General features: G+C 36.3%; 1 protein-coding gene across 6 annotated transcripts in view; it reads left to right on the top strand.

Annotated features, from left to right (window-relative positions):
* The first annotated feature begins 6,940 nt into the window (after window positions 1–6,940).
* Window positions 6,941–27,935, top strand: part of LOC137071385 (protein unc-13 homolog B) — a 59,646-nt gene continuing 38,651 nt past the window's right edge. For 5 of the 6 annotated variants that reach the window (XM_067439345.1, XM_067439343.1, XM_067439344.1 and 2 more), the window contains exons 1-10: window positions 6,941–7,393; window positions 12,949–15,411; window positions 16,067–16,089; window positions 17,074–17,117; window positions 17,221–17,296; window positions 22,547–22,621; window positions 23,745–23,964; window positions 24,413–24,640; window positions 25,497–25,638; window positions 26,961–27,130. In XM_067439345.1, coding sequence (XP_067295446.1) covers window positions 13,014–15,411; window positions 16,067–16,089; window positions 17,074–17,117; window positions 17,221–17,296; window positions 22,547–22,621; window positions 23,745–23,964; window positions 24,413–24,640; window positions 25,497–25,638; window positions 26,961–27,130 — 3,376 coding nt within the window. In that variant the 5' untranslated portion in view covers window positions 6,941–7,393; window positions 12,949–13,013. The remainder of the gene's footprint in view (window positions 7,394–12,948; window positions 15,412–16,066; window positions 16,090–17,073; window positions 17,118–17,220; window positions 17,297–22,546; window positions 22,622–23,744; window positions 23,965–24,412; window positions 24,641–25,496; window positions 25,639–26,960; window positions 27,131–27,935) is intronic. The other variant, XM_067439346.1, reaches the window with a different exon arrangement.

The raw sequence follows: 27,935 nt of genomic DNA, 5'->3' as shown, positions 1-27,935 counted from the left end.
TACACCCAAGCCTGTTGCAAATCAAGGGAGAAAGCCTGAGAGGCAGCACAGGTATGTGTTGCACAATGAATAGATGTGAATAAAGGAAGAGTAAAAAATCTAGTAAAGACTAGGAAATAACACAAGATACAAAAAAGAAACCTAAAAAGAAGTTAATATTAAAAAAAAAAAGTTTACGTACAGCACTGGAAAATGTGTATTGATTGACCTTGATTGTAACTAATGAAACCTTTTAATTACACATTGTTTAACTGTCAGAATCATGTTTTAAATGTTTTATTCTGGTTTGGATCTGATCTAAATAGTTTTGTTCCCTTTAGCTCATGTCTACTAGCTTTAAGACCATCTGTATGCTCGTGTACTTTTAAAAGGTGACAGTTAATTTAACAAATTATATGCATGTAAATGTTATATACTCTTCCAAGAAATGGGTCAAATTTGTAGTTTCAGCAAGTGATTTTGGTCTAATGCCATTGTATTGTCTTCTTCAGTTTCTCTGAGGATGGCCCACCTCCTTTCTCTCCTTCCCGTCTGCACTGGTTGAAGGCTATCAATAAAGTAAGAGTGAAGCTGCATGAGGTAAGAGTAAGAGGAACAAAACATCTATCGCCTTTTTATGTAGTGGAAAATAAATTATTCTTGTTTTTTTTTGCCATTCTACTCTTTTGTTCTCTTGATGTTTATCTAAACCGAACCCTTCCTAGTTAACTGCCCTTCTGTTGTTTGGTTGATCGATATTCACGTGTCAAATTCACAGTTGGCCACCATTGGTATTGAAAATAATGCCATATTTGGATTGTGTGCTTACTTTCTTAAGCTTTTCCTCGAATCCTACACCGGGTGCTTTGTAATTGAAAAAAAGTGTACGACTCTGTCACCCAATCTGCTTTGTTATATTTTGTGGCATGCTGCTGGGAAGGTTGCTCGTAGTCGTGACTTCATTCACCCACCGTTCTAGAGGATCGTTGACTGCAGGGCTTTATGTGCATTAATTATCTTTTCTTTTATTTTTTATAGCATAATGTCAGTGCAAACTCAGAGGTTGTCATATATTATTAGTGCCGTGTCCTTGAATGGTGAAATGACAACTAGTGAGAATACTTTCTAGTAACATCACTAGAGAAATCAGATAATGGGAGAGAAGAGAAAGGAGTCCAAGAAACAATAAAAATAAATGCCTTAAATTATACAATAAAGGGGTGGTCAAACTCATTCTTTCGAGGGTGCACTCTGTAACGTGTTCATGCTTGGTTTTTAAAAAATGGCATTCTTTTTCATATATTTTACCTTTATTCTACACTAATCTGTCCCTCCTTGTAAAAAAGGTCTGATGGTTTCCGGGTTTTATGAAGCCGGTCCCTCAAAAATATGCAATGGTCTCAGATTGGTTAGCTGGCCCAGCTGTTCTAATTCGCTAACCGCCTAGTTCAAGTGTTTGATGATCGGCAAGTTATCACGAGCTGTGGGCGGGGCACATGTCTTAGTGATCTCTATTGTAGCTGCTGATGTCAGCAAGTCTGGAGGAAAAGGCTATAGTTCCCTACTGGCCGTTTGCTGTAGTCTTTAGAAATGGATTTCTTTCTTTGCTTTAAACTTTGAACGTTGTAACTTTGCAGATGTTGTTCATGCTCAAACAACAACATTACACACTAGCTAAAGTTAGAAAAGTGAAATGGTGTTTTACCACCCCTTTAAACTAATCAATTCAATACATATATAAACATTTGTACATAATGTCTATGGAAGCCCATATTTCTCAGACTCAGAGTAAAATTATTAAAAGATTGAATATAACTTTATTTTAGGGTTCAATTATCACTATTTACTAGTTGTCATCATGCATATTACTAGGATATTGGCTGTTTATTAGTGCTTATAAAGCACATATTAATGCCTTATTCTGCATGATCCTACCCCATACCTAAACATAAACTTAAATTAGAAGTGAATGTGTTCCACATACTAAAGTGTTCCCAACTTTATTAGAAAAATGTAATGTATTTTTACCCACAAAAGTGATCTGATTTGATGATTTATCAGACAAAATTATAAGGCTTTTGGATTGTAGGATTTTCCTTGAAATGGATATTTGTATTAGATCTGTTAAAAAAAAAGAAAAAAAAGTCTTTGTCAGTCTCAGTGTCTTGGAAGTCTCAAATGCTGGAGGTTTGTTTTGCACTGCTTAGATGATCAAGTCCACCAAAAAACATTAGATTCTCATAAAACATTAGTCTGTGGTTTCTATTGATATTTGCAATCTGGCTATGCAGCTGTGTCTTATGATGCTTGCAGCTGCTAGAGGGAACGAGTGTGATGATGGGTGATTGCTCTATTAAGACAAAAGCTGTGACAGGGAAAGTGTTGGGCAGGAAAGGCATCTCCAAATGATCACTATTTTTCTGCTGACAGCTTAAATAGTGTCTTCTGCCTTTAATGTTTGGAGTTTTTGAAAAATTTCTTTATTAAAGGATCTGAAGTGCAGGGGCTGTTCCTTTAGCATGTTGTGTATGTGTACGTTTACATTTATGTTTGTTTCGGAAAGCATAAAGTACCAGAGACGAGCTTTAAAAGGGACAGGCAAGACAGATTACGATATCCAAATGGCTAGATAGGTCTTTGTTTAAAATTAGTCATTTATCTCAAGAAATAATTTGCCATGGAAACTAAGTGACATTACTATGGAAACACAACCTTGATTGTAGCATTTGGAGCCGCCCTTGGACACCTTTTATATGCATATTTCATGTCAATCCAGACAAAACTATTGATCATACAATATTCTTCTTTTTAAAAGACATTAAGTGCTGGTTTAAATTGCTCTCAGATGTCTTGAGAACGAGTTAAACCCTCTATTAACAAAGCTTAGCCAGTGTTTTATCCCGGTGATTTCATACAGGATTAATGAAGTGAATAATAAAAGTTTCTGTTTTAGTCAGTTTGATGGATGTTATTATGTTGTCAACACATTTCCCTTAATTTTATGCAGAGTTTTTGATGGAAGCTAGGAATTTATTTTCTTTGAGGTAACGTGACAGAACTAAAGAGATTGACAGAAAATTATCCAGACTTAAGTGTTTATGCTCATTAAAACTGAATTAATCACTGGTTGTTGTGGTAACCATTAGTATCCAGCGTTTTTATTTTAATGCAAAGCTTGAAAGTGGTGACTGACAATTTGAATTAACACTCAAGATTTTGAGGAAGAGTATGTTGCATAATGAATGAATTTGTGCTTTTATATGAACAGCTGTAGAGCATGAATGCTGTCAGTGCTGCTTTAAATTGCATTAAAAAAACTATGTCGGACACATTTGTTTTCATAGTTGCATCGGTTTCATTTGAGTGTTTCTAGAGCAAACCACCGTGAACTAATTGCTGGGTCCTACTCTGATTACCTCAGTTTAAGAAACTGGAAGGGCAAACTTTATAAAGGTAAAATGATGACATGAAGATTTGCATGCACTGGGTGAGATTTGTGGAAGTTTTCTTTCTTATCACTAGCTCGAAATTCAGTATGAACACATGGGTGCCTATCCTAATGAACACAGCTTATAAACGAGCACTGAGTTTTTTTTAATTGTAATTTTTTATGTGTTAATTAAAAGGACCATTACAGCAGTGAGAATGATGCTGAACTAAATAAAGATAAATGGTCGTTGCATCTGGCATGTTTATTGAATCAATCAGATAAGAGTAAATCAAGTGTCCAAAAAGAAGGTGGACCTGCCTTACCCCTCATGCTTTCAAAACTCAATGAGTGAGAGAATCTTATAAAGCTCGCAGCTAAAAGAAAGATGGAATGGAACAGTACATGTCGGGTCCAGGAACTTTTTGCCCTACATACACAATAAGTTTAGACATTTGGCATCATTTTACCTTAACTGAAGTATTCTAAAAAGCATGTTTACTCGCTTGAAAGCTACCATTGGAAGGAAATGCTACCTGAAGGATCATTCCATAAGGATTTAGCAACGGATTTCCCTCAATAATGGCCCTTCCACAAGGCTGTTAGTAAAGGGAACATGAGAAATGTATCTGTTTGTGATCGTGCGACCATGTGTGACATGTTTTTGAGATTTTGAAATCAAGGTAATTTTATTAGATTAACCTTGGATTTTGAACCTGTTTAAACATTGCATATCTTCTTGTTTGTAGAACTACATGTTAAGATTTTGTTGTGTATGTAGTGTGTAAAGCTACAGTATTTATGGGTTTGTCATATATGTAGTATGAAAAAAAAAATCTGGAAGTCAGTGAGACCTATCAACTGTTAGGTTACCGACATGTTCATCTGTTCAGCAGATGAAAGAATTCGATTTTTTGTCTGAACTATCCCTTTAACATGCTTGAAATGGTGAGGTCTCTAGTAACAGTGCACATTCCCCTGCAGGAGTTGAAGCTGCTGGAGTTTTTCTTGATGAATGAATGATGAATGACTTTTTTCTAGAGGCCGAATCGATAACCACAAGAATTATTATTTAGACATCATTTCTGAAAAAAATATTTAGTACATGCTTTTTGTGCGTATAAAACCAGAGCTAATGCATTTCTCAGCAAGGAAGGAAGGAAGAGAGTGTGACATCTTTCTCTGTGATGACATTTCTTTCATCTGTCAGTATAGCGAGGGCAGAACGATTTACTAGTATTGTCATTAAATCTTGATTTTTCAAGAAACAATGTTAAAGTTCAAGAAACTATGTTAGTATATCTGTGCCTTCAGTGTATCTTCACATACTGAGATTTAGTTATTTTAAACTTTTCCTTATGTGCAAAATATTAAGCCACATTGAACACGGGTCTGTTTATGTAGGCCAGTTTTTTTCTTTGTGAAATTGAGGACAGCATATATTTATTTATATTCCACACTGGACGGACATTAATATCCTTCAGAGCTCAAATGGCTATGCCCATTACAATAGTCATCTTTAGAGCTGGGAAACCCTAGAGAGATGGAAGGGAGAAGATGTGTCAAAGAAAATCAGAGCGATAGAGAGGTGGAGATAGAGGCTGAGCTGCTGGGGTGGTGGAGGGGGGAGAGAATGGAGTGAATGAATTGGATAAGGAAGAGTTTCTGAGTAGTGAGTATGCACAGAATACTAACTGGAAGGAATCAAAGGCCTGTAGGATGACATTGGCTGAAAGTCACCAAATAAATTCACCCCTCCCAATCGCACATTGCTTCCTTTTCCTGCTGATTTCCCTACAGCGTCCACAGAAACTGTGATAGCACTGTGACACTCTTTACTTCTCCAACATTGGCTTCCTAATCAGAAGATCAAAGAGAAAGTGCCTAGAGGGAGTATGGATGTGAAGCGGTGAATGCTACGCCATCCATAACTTGTGTATTCGATTGATGGAGCATCGACCAGTCAGTACAAAAGAGTGTGACGTTTTTTTTGGTTTTTTTTTTTTTTGCTCAATTGTTTTTAGTCCTGTCAATCAATTAAAAAAAAAAAAACTATGAATCATTTTTTTTCTATAATTTATGTTTATAATATTTTTATATGTAATAATTTCAGTTACTCTCCAAATTAATGCAAGACAACTTGAAGATAAGATTTAAATATTTGTTGTTATGGCATCTTTTTATGCATGAAGTGCAGTATTATCTGACCTTATATATATATCTGACAATGATGTCTCTATGAAATTGATTTTTTAAACATTTATGTTAGACATTCAACATTACACTGAAAGCTATCAATTTTAACATTTATATAAAAGTTATTTATTATTTTATTTTAATTAATATATATATATATATATATATATATATATATATATATATATATATATATATATATATATATATATATATATATATATATATATATATATATATATATATATAAATAACTTTTAATTTAAGTGAACTTAAAGTGAACACTGAACACTTAATACAGAATTTGAATGAAGTTATCAAACACCTTTATTAACTGCATAAATCATAAATAAAATATAGATTAATCTTTATTAAAGCTACAGTTTTCTCTGTTACCTTTGTTATTTGATTAACATTGCTAATACATCACAGCAACTGTTTTTCAACTGAAATAGGTTATGTAAAGGAACCTGTACAGCCAACCAACCATTATTAACTAAATAAAAACCTTTAGGTTTATACAAAACCCCTCTTTTTAATGTTGGGGTCCTTCTGTTCACCTGCTATTTTGCAATAATGAACTATGTATAGCGGTTCTCCACTAGGGGACCGAGGTCCACTAGGTGGCCCCAGTAATCTTCCAAAAAGGCTTCAAAATGATTGATATCAAGTGTGTTTGAATATTTAATTAATGTAACAGTTAATATTTGTTGTAATTTCTGATTGTGCTAAAAATATCAAAGTGCAAGGTCTCATGTACCAAATGTTTAAGAACTTAAAAATTGAAGTTTTATCATCATTTACTCAACCATATGCTGTTCCAAACTGCATTTGTCCAAAATAGTTTTTTCTTTCTTCCAAAGGTTAATAGAAGCAACACCGACTTTCATTTTATGGACAAAACATAAATCCAATTATATTTCACAGGAGAAAGTAAGTCAGGTTTGGAATAACATAAGGGTGGGTAAAATATTTGGGTGAACTAATCCATGGCAAAACTTGCTGCACACATGATGCAACTCATATAGCACTTTGGACACAGCAACAAGATGATGTCACAGGGAGAGGAAGAAGTGTTGTTGGAGAGATGTGGAGTGTGTACAAGCCTCCGCAAGGGGGAGGAAAAGAGAGCGAAACAGATGGACGGACAAGTGTAGAGTGAGTAAGGCAGAAGTGTGTGAGAGAGAGAGAGAGAGAGAGAGAGAGAGAGAGAGAGAGAGAGAGAGAGAGAGAGAGAGAGAGAGAGAGAGAGAGAGAGAGAGAGAGAGGAGGAGGAGAATGGGTGAAAGTGTGTGAACACTCACACACAGTTGAGGGTGGATATGTTCTTAGCAACAAGCCAGAGGAGTGTAGGAGGAGGAAGAGACTGGAGAATCAGAGATAGAGGAGTGGAACACTGACACACATGTATATTTGAAGGAATTCTAGTTTGTCAGTAACTGAAATGAGATGCCACTGCAGGAGCTTGTCAGGACTATACAGACTTATTTAACTTGGGGTATAATAGAGAACATCAGTTACTGACAGTGATTAATATTTTAATTTTTTCAAGTTAACTTGTTGGATTACTGTGGAAGCTGCCTGGAGCTTTGGAGAAAGGGCGGGTTTAGACCTGATCTGTCATTTTCACTGTATTTTTGACATGTATTCTACCCTTGTCCCTTTTTTAATGGACTTTGTACATTGGAATCGTAATGTGGAGCCCTCTTTTCAATTCCACTCCTTCAGAAAATTTACACAATACTGGCCACTTATATCTGTGGTTTAATTGATCTGTACACCTTCAACGTGGTAAGTTGGATGTATTTTTCTTTAAATATATTTAATATATTTTTGTTAAGATTGAAATATTTCTTTATGCTTAATATGTTGAAAAGATTTCTCAAAGTTGTATGCGGTGTATACATATGTTAAAAAAAGTATCACTTTCCTCTCTTATCTAAGGTGTCATGTATTGGTTAATATAAGTTTGAGTGTAATTGTGCTCCTTAGTAGTTCTTAACTGTAATTTAGTGCTCATCGAGTAATACAGATATTGGAGCTGGCTGGCTGGCTGTCTCACTCTCATTTTTGTCTATTGAGTTGCAGTGAATGGAGCCAACAGGTTGAGATTATGCTTAGGTTTCATGTTATATGTGTGTGGCAGATTTAATATTTACTCGGTTTTCATGCAAAAAAAATGTATCGTTGTTAAATTCAAAGGTCATGCTGTATGCATTGCTCTTCAGTCCTGACCTCCTATGCATTTCTGGCTTTTTTATTTTCTTGATTGAGCTGCTGTGAATGCACTAAGTAGGCATGACGTTGGAAGGCCAAATACGTAGTCCACGAGAAATGGATAATGGTGCCTGTGGCTGTATGTGTAAGTGAGTTCAGAATGACCCATGTGGCAGGCAGCCAGAATGAGACCTTGTAAACAGCCTGCCTGGATACAGCAGAAGGCGTTGTGCGTAACATCACAGAGATTACAGACTTTGCCGGAAAGGAGTATTGTTATTTTGTTATTTGTTAGTTTACTGTCACTTTTAAATATGCACACATTCTCCCCACAATTCCAGCATCTTTGACTAATTCTGCCATCATTTCTGACTATTAGATTCTCAGTTGGAGCTGTCTTTTGACAACATCAACATAAACTTTAGTCTGCTTTGCTGCTAATATCCGACTGATATGTAAAGCAGCAAATCATGAACTTTCCTTATTCCAGGAAGTTAAATCAAGCAAACTAATCAGATCTGAGCTTGCAGTTTTGTGCACCATTTTGTGTAATAAGCATCAGGTTGCACACTATGGCTGATACTAGGCTCCCATTATTTATTTCCTGTGATCAAAATGCTTAAAGGCATCTCTGCGTTAGAAGTTCTTCTCGATACAGTGTTTTTGTAAAAAGCTTTTTTTTTGTTTTTGTTTTTGCTTTTCTCTTTTCTCTTGTTTTTGCTTTGAATTCTTGGAGGAACATTGAGAAAATAAGTAATATAAAATTATGAATATCAAACTAGAGAACTGTTTCTTTAGAATGAGGAATAGATCTGCAATGGGCACTCTTTTGTCTGGGTGTCATTACTTTTGCTTTGATAGATGAATGTCTGGTCATTGCACTTGACTGTCTGGATGAAATGATTTTCGAAAAAAATAGAGAAACAGATTGGCGACAACAATTTTCTGTAGTTGATGGTTTTATAGTGCCTCTGGTTGCGATATAAATGTGTATAATGAGAAATATGAGGACATTGGCCATGTCCCCACTTTTCACTTTTAAAAATGCTTATAAATCATACAGGATGAATTTTTTTTAAAAAGGAAAAATGCTGAATGTTTCTGTGATGGTAGGTTTAGGGTTAGGGGTAGTTTAAGTAGATAGAAAATACGGTTTGTACAGTATAAAAACCACTACACCTATGGAATGTCCCCATGTCACAAAAACAAACGTGTGTGCGTGTGTGCGTGTGTGCGTGCGTGCGTGCGCACATGCTGTAGAGAGTGTGTCTGTTCTATATGTAGCAAGGTCACACTCTCTGGGGGTGACAGAAGAGACGCATATATTTGAATCGAAAGCTCAGTGAATTGTGATTTATATATTTTCTTAACCTATAGGTTTTTTTTAAATACAGTACGGATATGTGGTGTGCAAAACTGTGAGCTCCGAGGAAGTCATTGCCAATTAATATTCCCATTAATCCTGCAGTCATGAAGAAGCTGTTCTGTATTCATTTCTGCAACCCTCAGTTGCATGGTAACACCCTCCTGGTAACAAACACACATTCTTCAGTTTTGCAGTGAAATAGTTAATACTTGATGTTGTTGTTGTTTTTTGCACAGTGCGGAGGATGCACTTTTTTTTTTTGCTCCGGATATCTACCTTATTAAATTATTTGTAATTAATCTTTTTTTCTCCAAGTTAAACTAATTGTGAAGTCAATTTATTCGTATGTAATGAGACATTGCTTGAAATATTTGTTGCCTTTAAGAAAAGTTATGTTTAATCTTTTTTTTTTCTTCTTCTTCTTCAGTAATAGGATCTGTTTTATGCAAGAAAGGAATGTAACATTTTGGAATTCCAACACTGGAATGGAATTTTTCTATTGCCCTCTTATGCCTGCAATAGATGTTTATGAATAACATGTAGCATCTTCTGAACAGAACTGTAGGAGCTGGGTGAAATCACTCTGAAATGATTTTAGCTGCCCTCAGTAAAACGTTCCTCAAGCACTCAGTGTCACAGACACCTCACTCTGGCTGGCACCTCTTTTTATCCCCTTCCCATATACCTAATTTTCTTTTCTACCTCTCTGTCTCAATGACATTTGCCACTGAGGTAAACACACTTCTGGTAGTTTCTTTACTCTCTGCTTTCTCCTCCCAGCATTCTCTCCTCTTCTGTTTGTTCCACACTTAAAATGCATGCATTTGAAGATTTCGGGAAAAGGCATGCAGAAGGATCTCACCTTTAGCTCTTGTGCTTCAGTGATCTAATAAAGCCACATTAGCATGCTTCTAGCTGTGCTTATGTGGATCACTTCCCCCATAATGCCCTACAGTGAAAGACAGAGAGAGTGAGAGCGAGAGGAAGGTGAAAAGGCGAGACTGAGAGTCATGCAAGGAGGCTAGTGAAGCATAAGGCTGTGTAAACAAAACTTTAAACATTTTTGCATATTAAAACTCCTGTCCAGTTGTTATAAGTTAGGCAAAATGATAAAGAAAAGCTAGGGTATGCATCATGAATGATATACTCTTCTGCTGTTACTCACACTCGTAACACTGTGGTTTAACACTGTGGTTTAACCACACTAACTCATCTCCTCTCAGCTTCACCATCCAATCTAACACCGCCTGAGAGCGATATAACGGACTGTGTACTTATTTGTGGGTGAATACAAAGTTTTGCAGTTGGCGTCTGTCAAATAAAATAAGTAGCATACAAACTTACAGAGCAGGGGTGTCAAATTAAGATAAGGAGAGTAACTGGCTCTCACTTTAATTTTATAATTACGCGACACAGTCGCCGGCGCCATTTCCGCTTTTCCTGTCATGAGTATGAGGTAACGCTGCTCTGTTTATCATATTAGATACATTATACAGAATATACAGAATACATTAGTGTGCCTAAAGTTATGTTATGATGTTACTCTGTGCGTTCACTCGGCGGCGGCTGTGACACTTGTTCACACTTTATTAAGAGTAAAGCGTTTCTGCCAAATAAAACCAGAAACCGAGGATTTTCTCACAATTTACAAATATTTGACTCCCCTTGCTATAGCTTTGGAACTATGAGTTTTTACTTTTGATTATGTTGCTCAGACAAAGCACTTAAGAAGTTAATAGCTGGTGACCTTCTTGCTTGCATTCCAGAGGTTTTCTCTGGGGTTCAGGTCCGGAGATTGTATTGGCCATGAAAGGATCTTGATCTGGTGTTCCTCCACCCTCAGCTTGATTGGCCTGTGTTGATTGGATCATTGTCCTGCAAGTAAAAACAATTCTTTAAGTGGGGGAACATTGTCAGGGCAGAAGGAAGCAGTTTTCCTTTCAGGATAATCTTGTATGTGGCTTGAGTTATGCATCCTTCGCAAAGACCCTTTCATAGCCATCCCAATCTCCAGAACTGAACCTCACTGAAAATCTCTGGAATGTAAGCAAGAAGAAGGTGGATGGTCACCAGCCATTAAATAAAGCCAAGCTGCTTGAATTTGGCATAAAGTCACCCAACAGCAATGTGATCGACTGATCGGGAGCATGCCAAGACGCACAAAAGCTATGATTGGAAATCACTGTTATTTCACCAAGTATTGATTTCTGAACTCTTCCTAAGTTTTAAAACATTTGTATTGTGTACTTTGAAAATTAATATAAACTCTTCTTTGTTTGCATTATTCGAGGTCTGAAAACATGGCATATTTTTTTCATTATTTTAACCAGCTGTCATTTTCTACAAATAAATGCTCTAAATTACAATATTTTTATTGGAAATTTGGAAGAAATAGTTTTGTAGAATAAATAAAAAATGTTTTTGAATTTTACTGAAAGAGATAGGTTACATATAAATAATAAATCCAGACATACTGCTTATTTTACAGTGGTCCCTTTTTTTCCATATAGCTTCTGGAATATCTATACACTGAGAACCTGAATGGAGGTATAGCGAGTGGTTTCCATAGCTACTGTTCCAGTGTTACATGATTTTGCACTAACATGTGACATTTTCTCTGCTTAATTGACTCTCCGCATGGAGCCGCTGAGTAGAAATACCTCTTCAGCTCTCCTAAAACTTACATTATTTTTATAATCCAAAGTAAATGAAATGTTCTAGAATGTGTATATTTTGAAGATTTGTATTTCATACCTGTAAGTATTCATGGCAATTTTTTATTATATGCTTCATATATAATTATACATAAAGGATGACCTATATTCTACAGCTATATTCCAAGTGAATATTCATATATGATTTGAATGCAACCCTGTTGTAGCCAAACATTGTTTTTTATTAATTTATGTATTCTGTGGCACACTTACTTGTATGTAGTATACATGGCATATCATAGAATGTAATATAGAAAGAAAAACAGCATTTTGAAAATATCTTGTTCTGTGTTGCAATGGAATGTTCTTACCAGGTATTTAGTTTTTCTTTAATGGCTTTTATCAGTTGTGTGCTTTTTCTCCATGGGATAAGCAAAGCCAAAATAGACATTATTGCATTTTCAGCCTTTGTATATTATTAAAATAATGCAAGAATTATGTTACTTTATTTCCTTTCACTGTTATTTATTTATTATACACTTCACTGATTTTCTTTAAAAGATAGTGTCCATTTTTTCCTTGAATATGTGTGTGCGCGTACATACGTTAGGTAGATTTGAAGAACAAAGTGATCATTTTCAGGCATGTATCTGGGTGGAATGAGCTAGCCACACCAATAGAGCTGTTTACTTTGACATACATATTATTACAGTCACTTTCCACAATTTAAATACACTTTGGTGTCAGTGGTATTTGTACCGGATAACATGAAAATGGATGATTGGACATTTTGAATGTGTGCTACTATTTATCAAACTGTGCTTTGGGAGCCTCAAAATGGATAAGCAGATGATAAATCCTCTGTAATAATACATTCTTGGATTACTTTGTGGTGTTGCAAATCCATGACACAACTTTGATAAGGGAGGAAATGAACTACAAAAATAAAGGAAGGACATAGTACTAAATGTATAATCAGTCATTTGATTTTCTTAAGCAAATTGGTGAATTTGGTTTCACTGGTGTGATTCTTTTAAATTTCTTTTTCCCCCTTGTCTTGGACCAAGTCCTGCTTAAATTCACTGACAATCTCTCACTTGTATCATCAGATGCTGTATTTCAAGCCTGAGTAATGTGATTTAGCTCCACAGCACAGAAGAAGGGAGGGGAAGCAATGTTCTCCCGCAACCGCTGCAATGGACAGGATGGAACAGGCGTCCCTCAGTATCCCCGGCCCAAAAAGAAAGCTGCAGTGCCAAAGAGAAGACAGCCTAATCCCAGAGTTGCTCTGGTGTTGCGTGGGAAAATTCATCGTTTCTTGCAGGGATCTGCAGATCATACTGTCCAGCCTTCTGGTCTTTACTATGCTGGAATTGAAGAGGAGGATGAAGAGGGCGAAGATGATGTTGAAAAGTTACAGAACTACTACAGGAGAGGATTAGCTTCAGCAGAGGTCTGCTGTTCTCCTCAGGTGCCAAATGGACATGGACTGGGTGAAGCTTCTGAAGCACCTTGCGTAGGGGAAGTGGAACTAAATCGAGAAGGTGGCATCAGGATTCCTTGTACTTTGCGGCATAGCAGTAATTTGGCAGTGGTTCAAAACAAATTGTTGCAAGATATAAATGGGACTGAGATTTCATCTGGTAGAGCTCTTGATGGTGAGCCTAAAAGACAGACGGACACTCTGCTATGCAGGTTTAATATGATGGTGCAGAATGAAGTTGTGGAGGGGAATAATGAGGAATATCAAGAGGAAGAATCGAGTGCTGTTATTGAGCACATACTGAAGGAATTGCAAGGAATCAACAAAATTCAAGAGGAGATTTCAGACTTGAGGGAGTACTTGTCATCTGTTCGTGGTTCTGTTGACGAGGTCTCTAGCTGTGTAGATGCCGTTTTAATGGAGATTGAATGCATGCGCTCTGGAAACAAATCTGGTGTGGAGACTTGGCCAGGAGCAATGGGTGGTGGCACTGAAGGTCCCTCCCACCATCATAAATCAAGTATCACTGTTAGTATAGGCTGCAATAAGCCTTACGCTGTTGAATCCTCAAATATCTGTAGAGATATACACTCGCAATATCAAGTTATTGATGGGAAACAAAAAGAAGTGCCAAGGCAGTCCACTTTAACTACTGCAAAGACTTCGAGCCACAATGAACACCATCCATTTGCACGAGTAGCATCTGATCAAAGGCCAGATTTATCTCAAGGTGCATGGAGAAGGAAACTCAGCTTTGGTTACCTTGAGCGCCAAGATGGACAGGACTGTCCAAGCACCAGCTCTCCATCTTCAGGCCAGAGTTCCAAGTCTGAGTCTGATCCAGAAAGACTCCCCTCCGGAACGGGCAATACAGTGTGTGAATTTCAGACCTGGAACACAGTGGCTTTAAAACACAGTGGGAGTGGAGAGATTGGATGGAGTGAAGATGATTCTTGTTCCAGGCAAGGCAGTTTTGAAGAGGCCGAGTGCTGCACAGGTGAAGTAAGCCACTGGGACACATCAAGAGCTGTAAGTACTTGTACGATGGGCGCCTCAGATCAAATATCCATAGTATCTGGCAAACACTACAACTCTCCTGCTAGTACATGCAGTAGAGAGGATTGGAAGCAGTATGATGCAGAAATGCTCCATGAAGACCCTGCTTTGGTCTTCCATAATTGCAAAGGAGATGGTGAATGTACTCAGTGCTCTGTGTATCAGAATGAAATGTATTATTTATCTTCGTATGAAAATTGTCTTGCAAAGGTTCCATTTAAAAGTAAGTCAATAGAAAGTGTGATTGCTGAGCCATCTAGAAGCCTTCTATATGAAGGTACATCAATATGTAATCAAAATGTCCCTGAATGGAAGCCTGGCTCTGCTGATGACAGTAATGTGGCATTAAATGTAAAAAAGTTTGGTAGAGCAGTTCTTGACTTCAAAACTGCCTTAAGGGGAGCTCTGAAGAAGATGGATGGAACTAGTGATGCTTTGCCTGGAGAAAAGATTGAAGTCCATTCACCGGTCTCTGGGAAGCAACAAGGAACGGTGGTGACTGAAACACCAAATTTAGAGATGACTCAGATAGAGATGAAGACTCCACAAACAGAAACAAATTATTCTGATCGTCCTCAAGCCATCAGTACTGAGAAAGGCTTTGCCGAGATACCTCAGTGCATCTCCACCAAAGCAAAACCTGAATCACCTCCTCACCAGGATAATACTGAAGATTTAGAACGCCCAAATTCCCCAGGGTTGGACTCATCCACCAGTAATGCATCAGATGCTACTTTTGGACATCCAACCAGTGCTCATTTAACACAGTGCTTCTCTACAGACATTATCCCTGGATCTTTTTCCCCTGAGGAACTAGAAGTTGAAGACGAGCAAATAACACTGATGGGGGAAACAAAGCCTCCCACTGAGTTCTCCACAGAAAGAGGTATCGAAGCAGAGCTAAGTCATCGGGATACACGGCGCCTGAAGTGCCTCAGGAGTTTCCAGCAGATTCTGAGGGAGAAGAGAGAGTCCAGAAGACAACTCAGTATAGTGACTATGTCAACTTTTTCGGAAGATGATTTGAACCCAGGTATATTGAGTTTTGAGGCCCTTTGCTTCATATTCATTCTGTTTTATTTGGAGGTGTTATAAGTTTTTGGCCGAAGTTTACAATTTGTTAGTGGTTTCTGTGAATTTCATATGAAATTCATTAAGTCAGAAATTAAATAATTCTGATGACCATGGCTTGCACATTAAACGTGTCTCACAAGTACTTTAGTGTGCAAAATTTAAATGCTACTTTTCTGTAAAATATACAATTTAAGAAACTGCTGACTCTTGTAGCCAGTGGGTGTTTGATCCTTTCCTGCAGATATATTAGCAAAAGTCTTGTTCCCCAGGCACAGATAAATTAATTACACTCATTGAACTGAAATGAAAACAAATCTGACATGAAAGCAGAGTGCAAGGAAAATGTAATAGCCATTATAAATAAATAAAACATCTCAATGAAACTTTCATGACCTGTCTAGATCAATTGCAAAGTCCCCACAGTTATGCAGTTCATATTCCCGGTCCATATACATAAACAAGGTTATTAAACTCCCTGTCGGTGGATATAAATATGGTCACAGACAAGAAGTTGATATGCTTTATAATGTTATATCTAGTTAAATAAACAGTGTCGCCTGGTTCTGGCTAACAAATGTGTGATAGCTTGATGTGCTATTTGTTGTTATTTTCAGATGGAAGCCAGGATGAAGATCAGGTTATATCTTTTTCACATTGTTTAAAAGTGCCTTGATGTTCTATGTTTGCATTTCTAAAGATAAATAATGCTGTTTAAAGGTCTTTAATGTGCATGATATTAACAGACTCCTTGTTTACTGCATTGTGTTAAATTACTTATGTCTCTGTTATTTTGTTTAATCATGCCTTGTTCTCTATTGTCAGCTATGCTGCACTGTAAACATTACGCACATTTTCAGACTGTTATTGATTGTAGCTCATTAAAGCATCCCTCCCGGTTATACTATATAAAATAGAAACTCTGATGGCAGACACATTTAAGGCCTATTGCTAGAGTTGCTGAGTCAGAAATGTAGAGCAATACTTTTTTTCCATCAACCCTTTTTTTTCTTTGGCATTAGGGATAGTTTTGTGTAAGGAATCTATGGGAATTTTATGATTTTGTTGCAATTACATCAACAATCCTAGTATTAATTTAGTGCACTTGTAGCACAGAGGTAGTATACATACCATTCAGTCATTTGTCCTAATTCTATATATATATATATATATATATATATATATATATATATATATATATATATATATATATATATATATATATCATTATTATTATTAAATTATTATTTATAAATTTTTATTTGCGAGATACAACTACATCTTTCTGTATTTATCTTGCATCATAAACAAAAGTTCTTTTTTCTGTTAGATATACTATACTATCGTGTGTTTTGAAAGTAAATTAAATTGTGGTGTCCTGACAGGAAGTGTACATTAGAGAGTTTTGAGTGCTTGTTTCTGAGCACTTGCATGTCTCATCCTGTCTTGACTAGATGTTTTCTCATGACTGGAAAATGCTGATTGTATTCGTGAGGTGAAATTCCATCAACCAAACAGCAGGGCTATCGCTATTCCTCTTTCTCCCTGTATCCCATGTGCTGTTTTTGTTGTCTATTTGAAGCGTTTTATGTTTTAATGCATGACAATATGATCAACCTTTCAGAATGTCAATGGAGACCATAACAAACATCCATGGGCCAAACCTGGGTATGAACTCTTGCTCATTCCCTTTCACTGTTTGAACCATGTTGTTTAGCTTCACCTATTTTTTATTTTCAATTACTGTAATATCCATATTTTTTTTCTTCAGGGGAGGAGGAATATTTGGCATTGATAGCATGCCTGACCTTAGGAAGAGAAAGCATACCCCCTTGGTTAGCGAAGTGGTAAGTGATTTATTTAATGAATGTTCATTTTCCATACCTCCACCTGTAATAAAATCACATTCTGCCACGTTGCCATTTTTCCCTCTCTACTGGGTATTTACAGATTTTACTTTTCTATATCTCTTATCTAACCTAACTCATATAATTGTAAAAATAATTGAAATCTGATCTGTTGTCATTTTTCTTAATGCTTTCCTTCACTACTAGGCCATGGTAAGTAAACCTTTCCTATTAGAGAAAAAACAATTCATGGTTTCATTTTTCCCTCCAGCTTTTACTCAAAGCTATCTTTCACATTTAGGCATATGTTTACATAATTATAGGTGTAGAATGATATATATTAGGTTTCATTTTCAGTGTGTGATGCCATCGCATTTGATTTGCCATTCAACTCAGGTGTGATTTAATGAGCATTTAAAGGGGTGGTTTCGTGTTTTTTTTCTAGGCTTGGTTGTGTTTATGGGGCGCAGTATAACGCCTTAATACTTCTTTTTTTTTTAACGCCATATTTTTCTTGTATTTTACCTTTATTCCACACCGCTGTCTCCACTGTCCTTTGAACGGCTCGTTTGCTTTCTGCTTCTATGAAGCCCATCCCTCAGAAAACCACAATGGTCTTAGATTGGTTAGATGGCCAAATGTAGTTTCTTGTATTTTTATTGGCTGAAGTGCCAAGCAGAGTCCTGCACGTGTCCAATTTTGTAAATCTGCACCTGCCCGTACCCGTGGTGCGTTAAACCGCATCCGACCCATTTTCCGACATGGAGCACTAATTAAAATCCGCCCCGACCCACTTAAAATAGAACCGACACACGACCCGCACCCCAAATAAAATCAGTTTAGCATATAACATTATATAGGCCTACACATTTATTGCCAGGTCATACAAAAGTAATTACAGCACCGTGCCACGTCTTTAAAATTCGAACACATTATTTTCAATGAGTGTACACACACTGGCGGCGGCATTTGGTGCCTGTCCGCGCCGACTCAGGAAGGTGTTCGAAATCCTGCCGCTCCACAGAGCTCCAATGTACTGATTTCACACTGTGCTACACACATCGTGCAGCTCTTCTGTCAGAAGTGGATTCAAAACTGAGCTCGCGCGTAGGCCTGTATAATGTGCGCGTCCGGCGCTGAGCTTCACGTCCGGTCTGTGACCCCCCCTGAAGCCTTGTGTGATTTTTTTTGAAAGTGAGAGAATCCTGGGAGGGCACGCAGGGGCACGGGCACAAATAACCTGATATTGTTTTGAAATTATTTTATTAACTTGAAATACAGGCAAGAAATATTTTTGTAGATATGTTCCTAAAAATATGCATATATTTTTATGTTCGCACATGACTGTTTTAACCCCTTTTGTTTCCCCCTTGTCCGACCCGACCCGCACCCGTATCCGACACAGTTGGATGTTTTTCTCCCGTTTCAGAAAAATTTGCGGGTCGACCCAAACCCGTGCAGGACTCTGGTGTCTAGCACAAGTTGTCCTAAAACGCCACGCCACTTACCATAAGTCACATCTGGGGCAGTGTTTATGTTAATAGCAAGGGTTTATGATGTCATCAACCTGGGAAGAAGCTCGTTGTAGTCTAAACCGGCCATTTTTGTAGGCAATAAACTGCCATAAGTTTAAAAGACAATATCTCCGTTTGCATTGAACTTTCAGCGCTGTAACTTTGCAGATACTGTTTATGCTCAAGCAGCAACATTACACACTAGCTAAAGTTAAAAAAGTGAAATCGCATGCAACCACCCCTTTAAAGGGTTAGTTCACGCAAAAATGAAATTTATGTCATTAATGACTCACCCCAATGTCGTTCCACACCCGTAAGACTTCTGTTCATCCTCGGAACACAGTTTAAGATATTTTAGATTTAGTCTGAGGCCTTTCTGTCCTTTGAATGTAAGTGTATGCCCACTTGCTGTCCAGAAGGTAATAAAAACATCATCAAAGTAGTCCATATGTGACATCATTTGGTTAGTTAGACTCTTTTGAAGCGTCGACAATACAAAATAACAAAAAAACACGATTTTATTCAGCATTGCCTTCTCTTCCGTGTTTGTTTTCAAACCTTAAATAAAGATTGAAACGGTCACAAATCAGGAGATTGATTCGTGATTCATATCGCCAATGTCACGTGATTTCAGCAGTTTCCCAGTTTGACACGCGATTCGAATCTTGAATCATGACCGTTTGATTCTTTATTTGAGGAACACAGAAAAGAAAACAATGCTGAATAAAGTCGTGTTTTTTTTTTTTTGTTTTTTTTTGGACCAAAATGTATTGCCGACGCTTCAAAAGAGTCTAACTGACCAACTGTCACATATGGACTACTTGATGATGTTTTTATTACCTTTCTGGACATGGACAGCAAGTGGGCATACACTTACATTCAAAGGACATAAAGGCCTCGGACTAAATCTAAAATATCTTAAACTGTGTTCGGAAGATGAATGGAGGTCTTACGGGTGTGGAACGACATTGGGGTGAGTCATTAATGAAAGAAATTTCATTTTTGGTTGAACTAACCCTTTAATACTCTGTCACCAATGTATGAGCATGACATCCCGTCTCAGAAGGTTTTGATATTACAAGTGGTCTGTTTTTGTTTATAATGGATTTTGGCAGCCATGTAAATGTGTAAATGTAATCTTGTAATTAAATTACAAGATTCTTCTCTTCACCCTTAAAGAGGGGCATCTTATGGTTCTGGTGCATTAAAGACCAGGCGATTTTCTGCATACTATTGAGAAGCTCTATTTTGAAGTGTTTGTCTTCTTCTGTTCGCTGAAATGTCCATGAGTCAGAAATGGGGAACTTTTATCACTCTTTAAACTATAAAAATGAAACCCACACAGATGCATTTGACATGCTGTAGAAGGGACAAAAATGAATAAATGCAAAATAAAACAGGCTTGATTTGAAGCTTTTAACTTGCACAGCAGTTTTCATGGCAACCAAGGCTTCATTTTTGTGTAAAGTATGATTTTAAGATGAATATAAACAAGTTATTGCACAGCTATGGAATGCTTGATTATGAATTCACTGAATTTGGTAGTCAGTACATTTTTGTGCAATGATTCGTGGATGTAACAAGTGAATATTGCCTTAAATGATTTCTTTCTTAGCGGTGCTAATTTTATATATTGCAAAGCACTTTGTTGTCTCTCTGTTCTTTCATAGTCAGTCAATAGCAATCATTGTCCCTTGATTGATTAATCAGTTGATTGATTTTGCAGCTGTAATATATGGGATCACCCTGTCGGGATTTATTTTTAATTACTGACGACTATATATTAAAAAAATATCCAATTATCTATTAGCCAGTATTTAGAAATTCTGTGAAAAGGTTGTTCATTGTTACACTGTAAAAAATAAAAACAGAAAATGTACTGGTAATTTTCTGCCAGTACATTATCAGTAATTTTACGGAAATTTATGTTAAACCTTAAAACACGAACTTATGCAATGTTATAAATAAAAATATAGGTAAAACACCTATAAAAAAAACCTATACGGAAAATTCCTTCATATTTATACAATACATTGTGCCCTATATTTACAGACTTTTTTTTACAGTGTAGTCCATGTTAATGCTTGCTGTAACTGGATATTAATTGGAGATTATAAATATCATATATGTTTTATACATTGTTTTTTTTGTCTAACCTTTTAGCAATACAAATTTAGATGTGCCAGCCAAATGATAAGTGAAAAATATTTAAAGGTCCCATTCTTTGCGTGTTTTCGAAGCTTTGATTATGTTTACAGTGTGCAATATAACATGAGTTCATGTTTCGCGTGTAAAAAATCATAGCTATCAAAATCCAGTGTTCGGCACTTTGCGTACGTGAGTTTTTGTTGTAGATGTCTGTCTTTAAAAAAAAAAAAAAAAAAAAAAAAAAAAAAAAAAAAAAAATTGTTGTGTATTGTGCTAATTAATTGAGATTTCTTACAGCTCTTACAGGTTTTTGGCCTTGTCTGTTCCGTTGCTTCTATTACTCTCCCCTTTTTTTGTAAGTCGCTTTGGATAAAAGCGTCTGCTAAATGATTATATGTAAATGTAAAAAAAACAGTATTTTTCACACAATTTACTTATTTGTACAGCGCTGTTTTCTCTGTCCTAAAAACGGCCTGATGATTTCCTTGTTCTATGAAGTCCTTCCTTCAGAAACACGTAACGAGTTCTGATTGGGCCAGCGCTTCCCGTGTTGTGATTGGACAGCAGCTTAGCGCACTTTGCCCGGAAAGGTCCCGCCTCTTACCATAACGGGGAGATTCAAGCGCTGAATGCGCGCTCTTCTCCACGTGGGAGAGCAACAAGATCACGCCCCCTTTTTTGCATGTTCTTGTGGGCGGAGGGTTAGTCAACAAATAGTTCTAGTGACGTCATTACATCCCTGCACTTCCTGCTGTAGTCCAAACCGGCCGTTCGCTGTAGGCTTTGAAAGGGAACTTCTGTTAAACAAAATATCTCGCTTGGCATTGAACTTTGAGCTTTATAATTTTACAGGTATTATTTATGCTCCAACAGCAACATTACACACTAACTAAAGTTTGAAAGATGGAATCACGAAGAACGGGACCTTTAACTTTAAATTTTTATGACTTTTTTTAAAACTTGCAGACATGCTATGTTCTTCTAGGAATTTTGTATCAATCCTTTTGTTTAGCTTTCAAGCTTTTTTTTAATTGACTGGCCCTCAGACATGACCTGCCAGCCTCCTCACTTGCCCTGTACCACTCACAACTGACTTGCTAGGCAATTGATGGCCAGGGAAAATATAAAGCCAGCCATTTGCTTGTTTTGAATCACTGTCATTAGCTATGAGAGGCTAAATTGTGCTCTTATCTCTGTTCCCATGGAAAATCAATCTTTGGAGTATTTGTCTGGCTTTAGCTTTGAAACAATCATTGATAGTTTTTTTCCCCAATGTGTTGTATTGACTGTCTTTATAGGCTGGTTGTTGTTGTTGTTGTTTGTACTATTCTTTATTATGGTATTTAATAATAAATTAGAAATGAAATGCTAAAAGCTTCTTAAGTAGACCCGGTGCCCTTAATGGGTGAATAGTGTTTAGCATATTAATGGGAATGTAGTAGACACAGGCATGAACTTACATTTACTAGGTATTTAAGAAAAAATAACCAAACATTTTGCTAAACCCATTGGGCTATTTTAAATAAAGTTACAGAACCATAATGGTATGATCACTTATTCATATTCAACCATTGTTCTCCTCTCTCAGTCTCTGGTCCAGTCCAGGAAAGCTGGGATCTCGCACACATTAGCTGCACGCTCTTCACTGAAGGATGAAGAACTGGTAAGACCTGAAAAATACACAAACATCTGTCATCCATCTGCTTCTCTCTTTTTAAAATTGCTTCTCTCAACCCAATTGTTAAAGTTAAAGCAATATAATGGAAGGAGTGACAGATCTTTCCTGCCTTATTGTGGTTTGTGATGAACATTTAAGTGAAACGGATTATCAAAAACGAAAAATGTATGGCGGATTTGTGTTCCATGCATTAGTTGTTGATTGGATGGCAGCAGATCTAAACGCCAGCTTAAATTAGATTGTGACTTAAAAAGTCCTTCTTACAACACCTGAGGGAAGTCAAAAAAAGAAAAGGAAGTCAAAAGAAACCTATGGATGGATGTGTCATTCACAATACGACCAATAACAAGGATTTGGAAAATATATAGGGTGAATTTCATGTCATGCTGACTTTAAAGGTGTGGCAAAAAACAGTTATTGTTTTTGTAAGCAATAACAATGCGACGAGTTTGAATATGACAAATATTTTCAGTAAATAATGATTTCATTTCTTATCATATGTCTTTGGAATTTTCCAGCAGGAAAAACTGTAGACTTTCTTTGTTGGTGATATGGAATGAATAGATAAAAGAAATATGTCTTCAGCAAACTGGTAGTCTTTCAGAAGTAATATACAGCAGCACACCAGTCATTTGTACATGTGGTTAGGAATGACACAAGGGTCATATTCATAATGATAATAGAGTAATTGGTAACAGAATTAAAATCTTCTAGTTTTGATTTTTGTAGTGTTACAGAATATCAAAATTTGAAGTTACCCTTCAGATGCTCTGGATTGATGAATGTCTGTGTGGGAGTACGCCACCTACACCCCATGTAGATAAAGATGTGTGATGTGGCTTTCATTTGGTCATCTCTTTGACATCTGTCTGCCCACTCCCATAACTACACCTACACCAATATTTATAAAGCATGTCTTGGGCTCTTACATTTACCTGCTATTTTTTCTTCTCATTGCCTTTTCCCATTCTTAAATTCCTGTCTTTTCATTTCTACACATCCTAAATTTAAGATGGGCTTTGTTTTGAAACGTCATCTTCAGGGTTGCGTCTGGGGCCCATTTCTGGCAGACACTATTTTCAATTTCTTTCTCTCTCTCTCTCTGTAGAAGAATCACGTGTACAAGAAGACCCTCCAGGCTCTGATTTACCCTATTTCTTGCACGACACCCCATAACTTTGAAGTGTGGACAGCCACGACGCCCACTTACTGTTATGAGTGTGAGGGTTTGTTGTGGGGTATCGCACGGCAGGGCATGCGCTGCTCAGAGTGCGGAGTCAAATGCCACGAAAAATGCCAGGAGCTTCTCAACGCAGACTGTTTGCAGAGTGAGTCACTAACCAAATACAGAAAAACAAGCAACAACAACAAAAAACGATTTACAATAGTGTATTGTTATTTCAGTGTTTATAACAGTTTGTTGGGTATGTATTTGTAATTTTTTTGCACTTCCTTATGAATGTTACAGCTGTGTTATTGACAGATGCTTTTTTTGATAAAAGTAACCAAATGATTGACCAGAAACCTTGTAAAAATGAGTAAGAAATATGTAAGATTATAAACTAACACGAATGCAGAGTTATACAATTTATGAAACATACAATTTAAACTTTAATATATAATAATATTATTAATTATAATTTTTACTTTATTATTAATATAACTTGTAATGAAAATACACAATATAAATCTTTTCACTAGTGCAGTATTTTTCTTTCCATTTTTTTATTGTTTTATACTGCAATTAAATTATAAACGCATCTCTACAATTGCTAGGAGCTGCTGAGAAGAGCTCCAAAACGGGAGCAGAGGACAAAACCCTGCATATCATATCAGCCATGAAGGACCGCATGAAGATCCGAGAGAGGAACAAGCCTGAAATCTTTGAGATGATAAGGCTGGTGTTCAATATGAATAAACTGAACCATGCCCAGCAGATGAAGACCATCAAACAGACTGTGCTTGACGGAACATCAAAATGGTCTGCCAAAATCTCCATCATGGGTATGGAAGCAGGGACAGCTGTTATTAATCTGTACCTTGATTTAAAATGTTTAGAGTAGATGCCTTTTTCATATATATATATATATATATATATATATATATATATATATATATATATATATATATATATATATATATATATATATATATATGAATATATTATTTTTATATATATATATATATATATATATATATATATATATATATATACACACAGTCCAACCAAAATTCATTCAGACATCTTCAACATTTTGTCACATCATCACAGTTTTTCTGCTATAGTTTAGAAAATGGTAATAAAATATGACAAGAACTAAACTGTGTCAGAACAAATTCAACTTGATAATGTCGGATAACTTTGATAGAAACTTGTTTTGTAATGGTTTACAATTAACCTGTCAGCTGTTAAATTTAAGTACACAATTAGATCCCCAATTTAGGTCAACCGATTACCAAGCAATGCCTAATTTTGTTCAGTCTGTGGTGTAAAAGGTTGCATTAGCAGTAGCAGAAAAAACACTTAAGCAAAACATGGTCAGGTCAAACTGACTGAATAATGTTGGTCCTAAATCTATTTTACTGGTGGTCCACTGTGAAGAATTTTAAGGTAAAATGTCACAGTTTACTTTATTTTGCTATCCTCACATGCATAAATCCACCCAATCATTAAAAAAATATTTATCTGGTGTCTGAATAATTTTTTGGTTTGACTGTGTATATATTCAAGGAACAAGTGTGTAAGTGCAGATATCTGTTAGAAAATGTCATGTGCCTTCAATGGCCTTTTTTTTCATTATGTTTTTTTTTCTTTCATTATTATTATTTTTTCTACTCTGTGTGTTCATGTATTTTCCAGTGGTGAGTGCTCAGGGCCTTCAGGCTAAAGACAGAACTGGTTCCAGTGATCCGTATGTAACGGTTCAGGTTGGCAAGACTAAGAAACGAACCAAAACTATCTACGGTAACCTTAACCCTGTGTGGGAGGAGGCGTTCAACTTGTGAGTCTAATGCAATTTTTTTCTGTTCTCTTTGTTCTCTGGGAATGTCTTTCACTTGCTTTGTTCTTATTCTTATTTCTTTTCAATGTAATCCGAAAAAATCTGTATATTTTTAATGTTGCCTTTCTCCCAGAGGCAGAGGTTTTATGTCACATTTTTCTCTGATGTTTCTCCTAAGGTTTTTTAAAATAGAAACACAAATAATTTCAAAAATATAAGCAAAATCACCAATGTGACAATCATTCATCAGTAAGAGAATGGATAAATTATTATTTTTTTTAAATAGTATAGCTTAGATAATTCTGTGATTATTGAGGTCTCTGACTTTTGCTGACTTTGGTACCTTGACAAATCTAAGCACAGGTTGTTAGATTGTCGAGATCTCTCCTGGAACTCCACAGGGGACACATGTAATTCCTGGAGACTTGTTCAGGAGAAAAAAAAATCTTGAGAAAAATGAGATTTCAGAAAAGTGTCTGCTCTCCTTTTTATCTTGTTGCAGTCTAGAGAAGTAATATAGTAAGATATTAATATAAGATTTAAAAGAGATCTCCCACAAGCTTGTAAGTCAAAGTCAAGCCAAAAACTTTTATTGTCATGTGTACAGCGTACTACACAAGTTACCTTTATTTATTATGCACCTTTTAACAGGAAAAAATAAATAATGCATTTCAACTGAAGTCAGTTCAGTGTTGATTCAGTTCCATTGTGAAGATCAACAATTCATCTATAAAGCAGTTCTGCAAAAATTATATCAGCTCAGTTCAGCTCTCATTCAACAGCATTGGTACAGTCAAATCAGTAATATTGCTGAATATATTAAGTGTCCCCAACTAAACAAACCAGAGGCGACAGTGGCAAGGAACTCAAACTCCATCAGGTGACAGAATGGAGAATAATCATTGGGAGAAACCAGGCTCAGTCGGGGGGCCAGTTCTCCTCTGGCCAATGAACAATAGCCTGAGCATTACTGTGATATTGCTGTGGTGAAGTGGTGCCATTAGACAAAAATTGTAAAACCACTCTAGTATGTGCCTTATAATTATGTAAGTGTTGCTTTGCTTATTACTTAAGCTTATTATAAACAGTTTTAACAGTAGTACAGTTCAGTTTATTAAAATAACTGTTGACTGTTTGCAGTTGTTAAGAATTCTAGCATTTTGTTGAGTTGTTATTGAATTATTGTTAACTGTGTTGAAATCACAGATGGGTAGATTATACATTTTGGTGACTGTGCAAAAGTCTTTCAGAATTAAGTACAAATACTATATCTTGTATGAAGCAGCAGTGATTTGTCCACAACTTTCCCCTCTCCTCCCCAGTGAGTGCCACAATTCATCTGATCGCATAAAACTGCGTGTATGGGATGAAGATGATGATATAAAGTCTCGCGTGAAGCAGCGTCTGAAAAGGGAATCTGATGACTTTTTGGGTCAGAGCATCATCGAGGTCCGAACCCTCAGCGGAGAAATGGACGTCTGGTATAACCTTGGTGAGTTCCCGTCTATGTGCGTTTTTAATGTTATTGTTTTGAATGAGTAATATTTGATCTCTTTTTTTTAAATTCTCTGTGGCTTTAAAAAGTAGCTCTTGTGTGTTCTACACAACTATATAGTCGTGACGTCAATTTGCAGACAAACCGGAATTCACTGTGGTTCCCTCTGGGATTTTGAATGGATTTTTAGAATAGTTGTTTTAGTTAATTAGTTTGAAATAGTAGTTAACATTTACTGGAAGATGCTTTACATCTTGTGCTATAACATGGATTTTAAAACCTCTGTGTGCTTTATTGTTGCTTTAAGTTGCTTCATTAGGGCTAATTAAGACCTTATTTTTTCCTCATAAATCTAAAACTAATATTCAAAAACCCCATTAGATATTCCTGAGGGAACCAATGACTAGACAGTGCTACATTTTTTAAGGGGAATTAGGACTAAAAACTGAATGGCTCCATTATATGTCACACAAGAAATTAAACCATCTGTCTGCTTAAGGGGCTGGGATTTTGGTGCAGGTCTATGCCTGAGATCTATCTTACGATCTATGCCTAAAAAATTTACTATAATCTATTATAATATATCTTACTTCATTTTTAATGTTGTAATAAGCCTGAGTAGATAAAATTATATTTAGTGATTTACATGAGTTTAGATATGAGAATTTAGATATGTCAAAATTTGACTTTTAGCTATTCATGAAAACTTGCATGATTAATATGTCCAACTTTGGTGGTGGACATTTTACAGTCAGTAAGATGGGTTAACTATTTTACAGCCACATGGCTTCTTCTCTATTTG

The sequence above is a fragment of the Pseudorasbora parva genome, chromosome 3 (genome assembly GCF_024679245.1).
Source record: "Pseudorasbora parva isolate DD20220531a chromosome 3, ASM2467924v1, whole genome shotgun sequence".
Taxonomy (NCBI): domain Eukaryota; kingdom Metazoa; phylum Chordata; class Actinopteri; order Cypriniformes; family Gobionidae; genus Pseudorasbora; species Pseudorasbora parva.
This window is presented reverse-complemented; position numbering and strand designations above follow the sequence as displayed.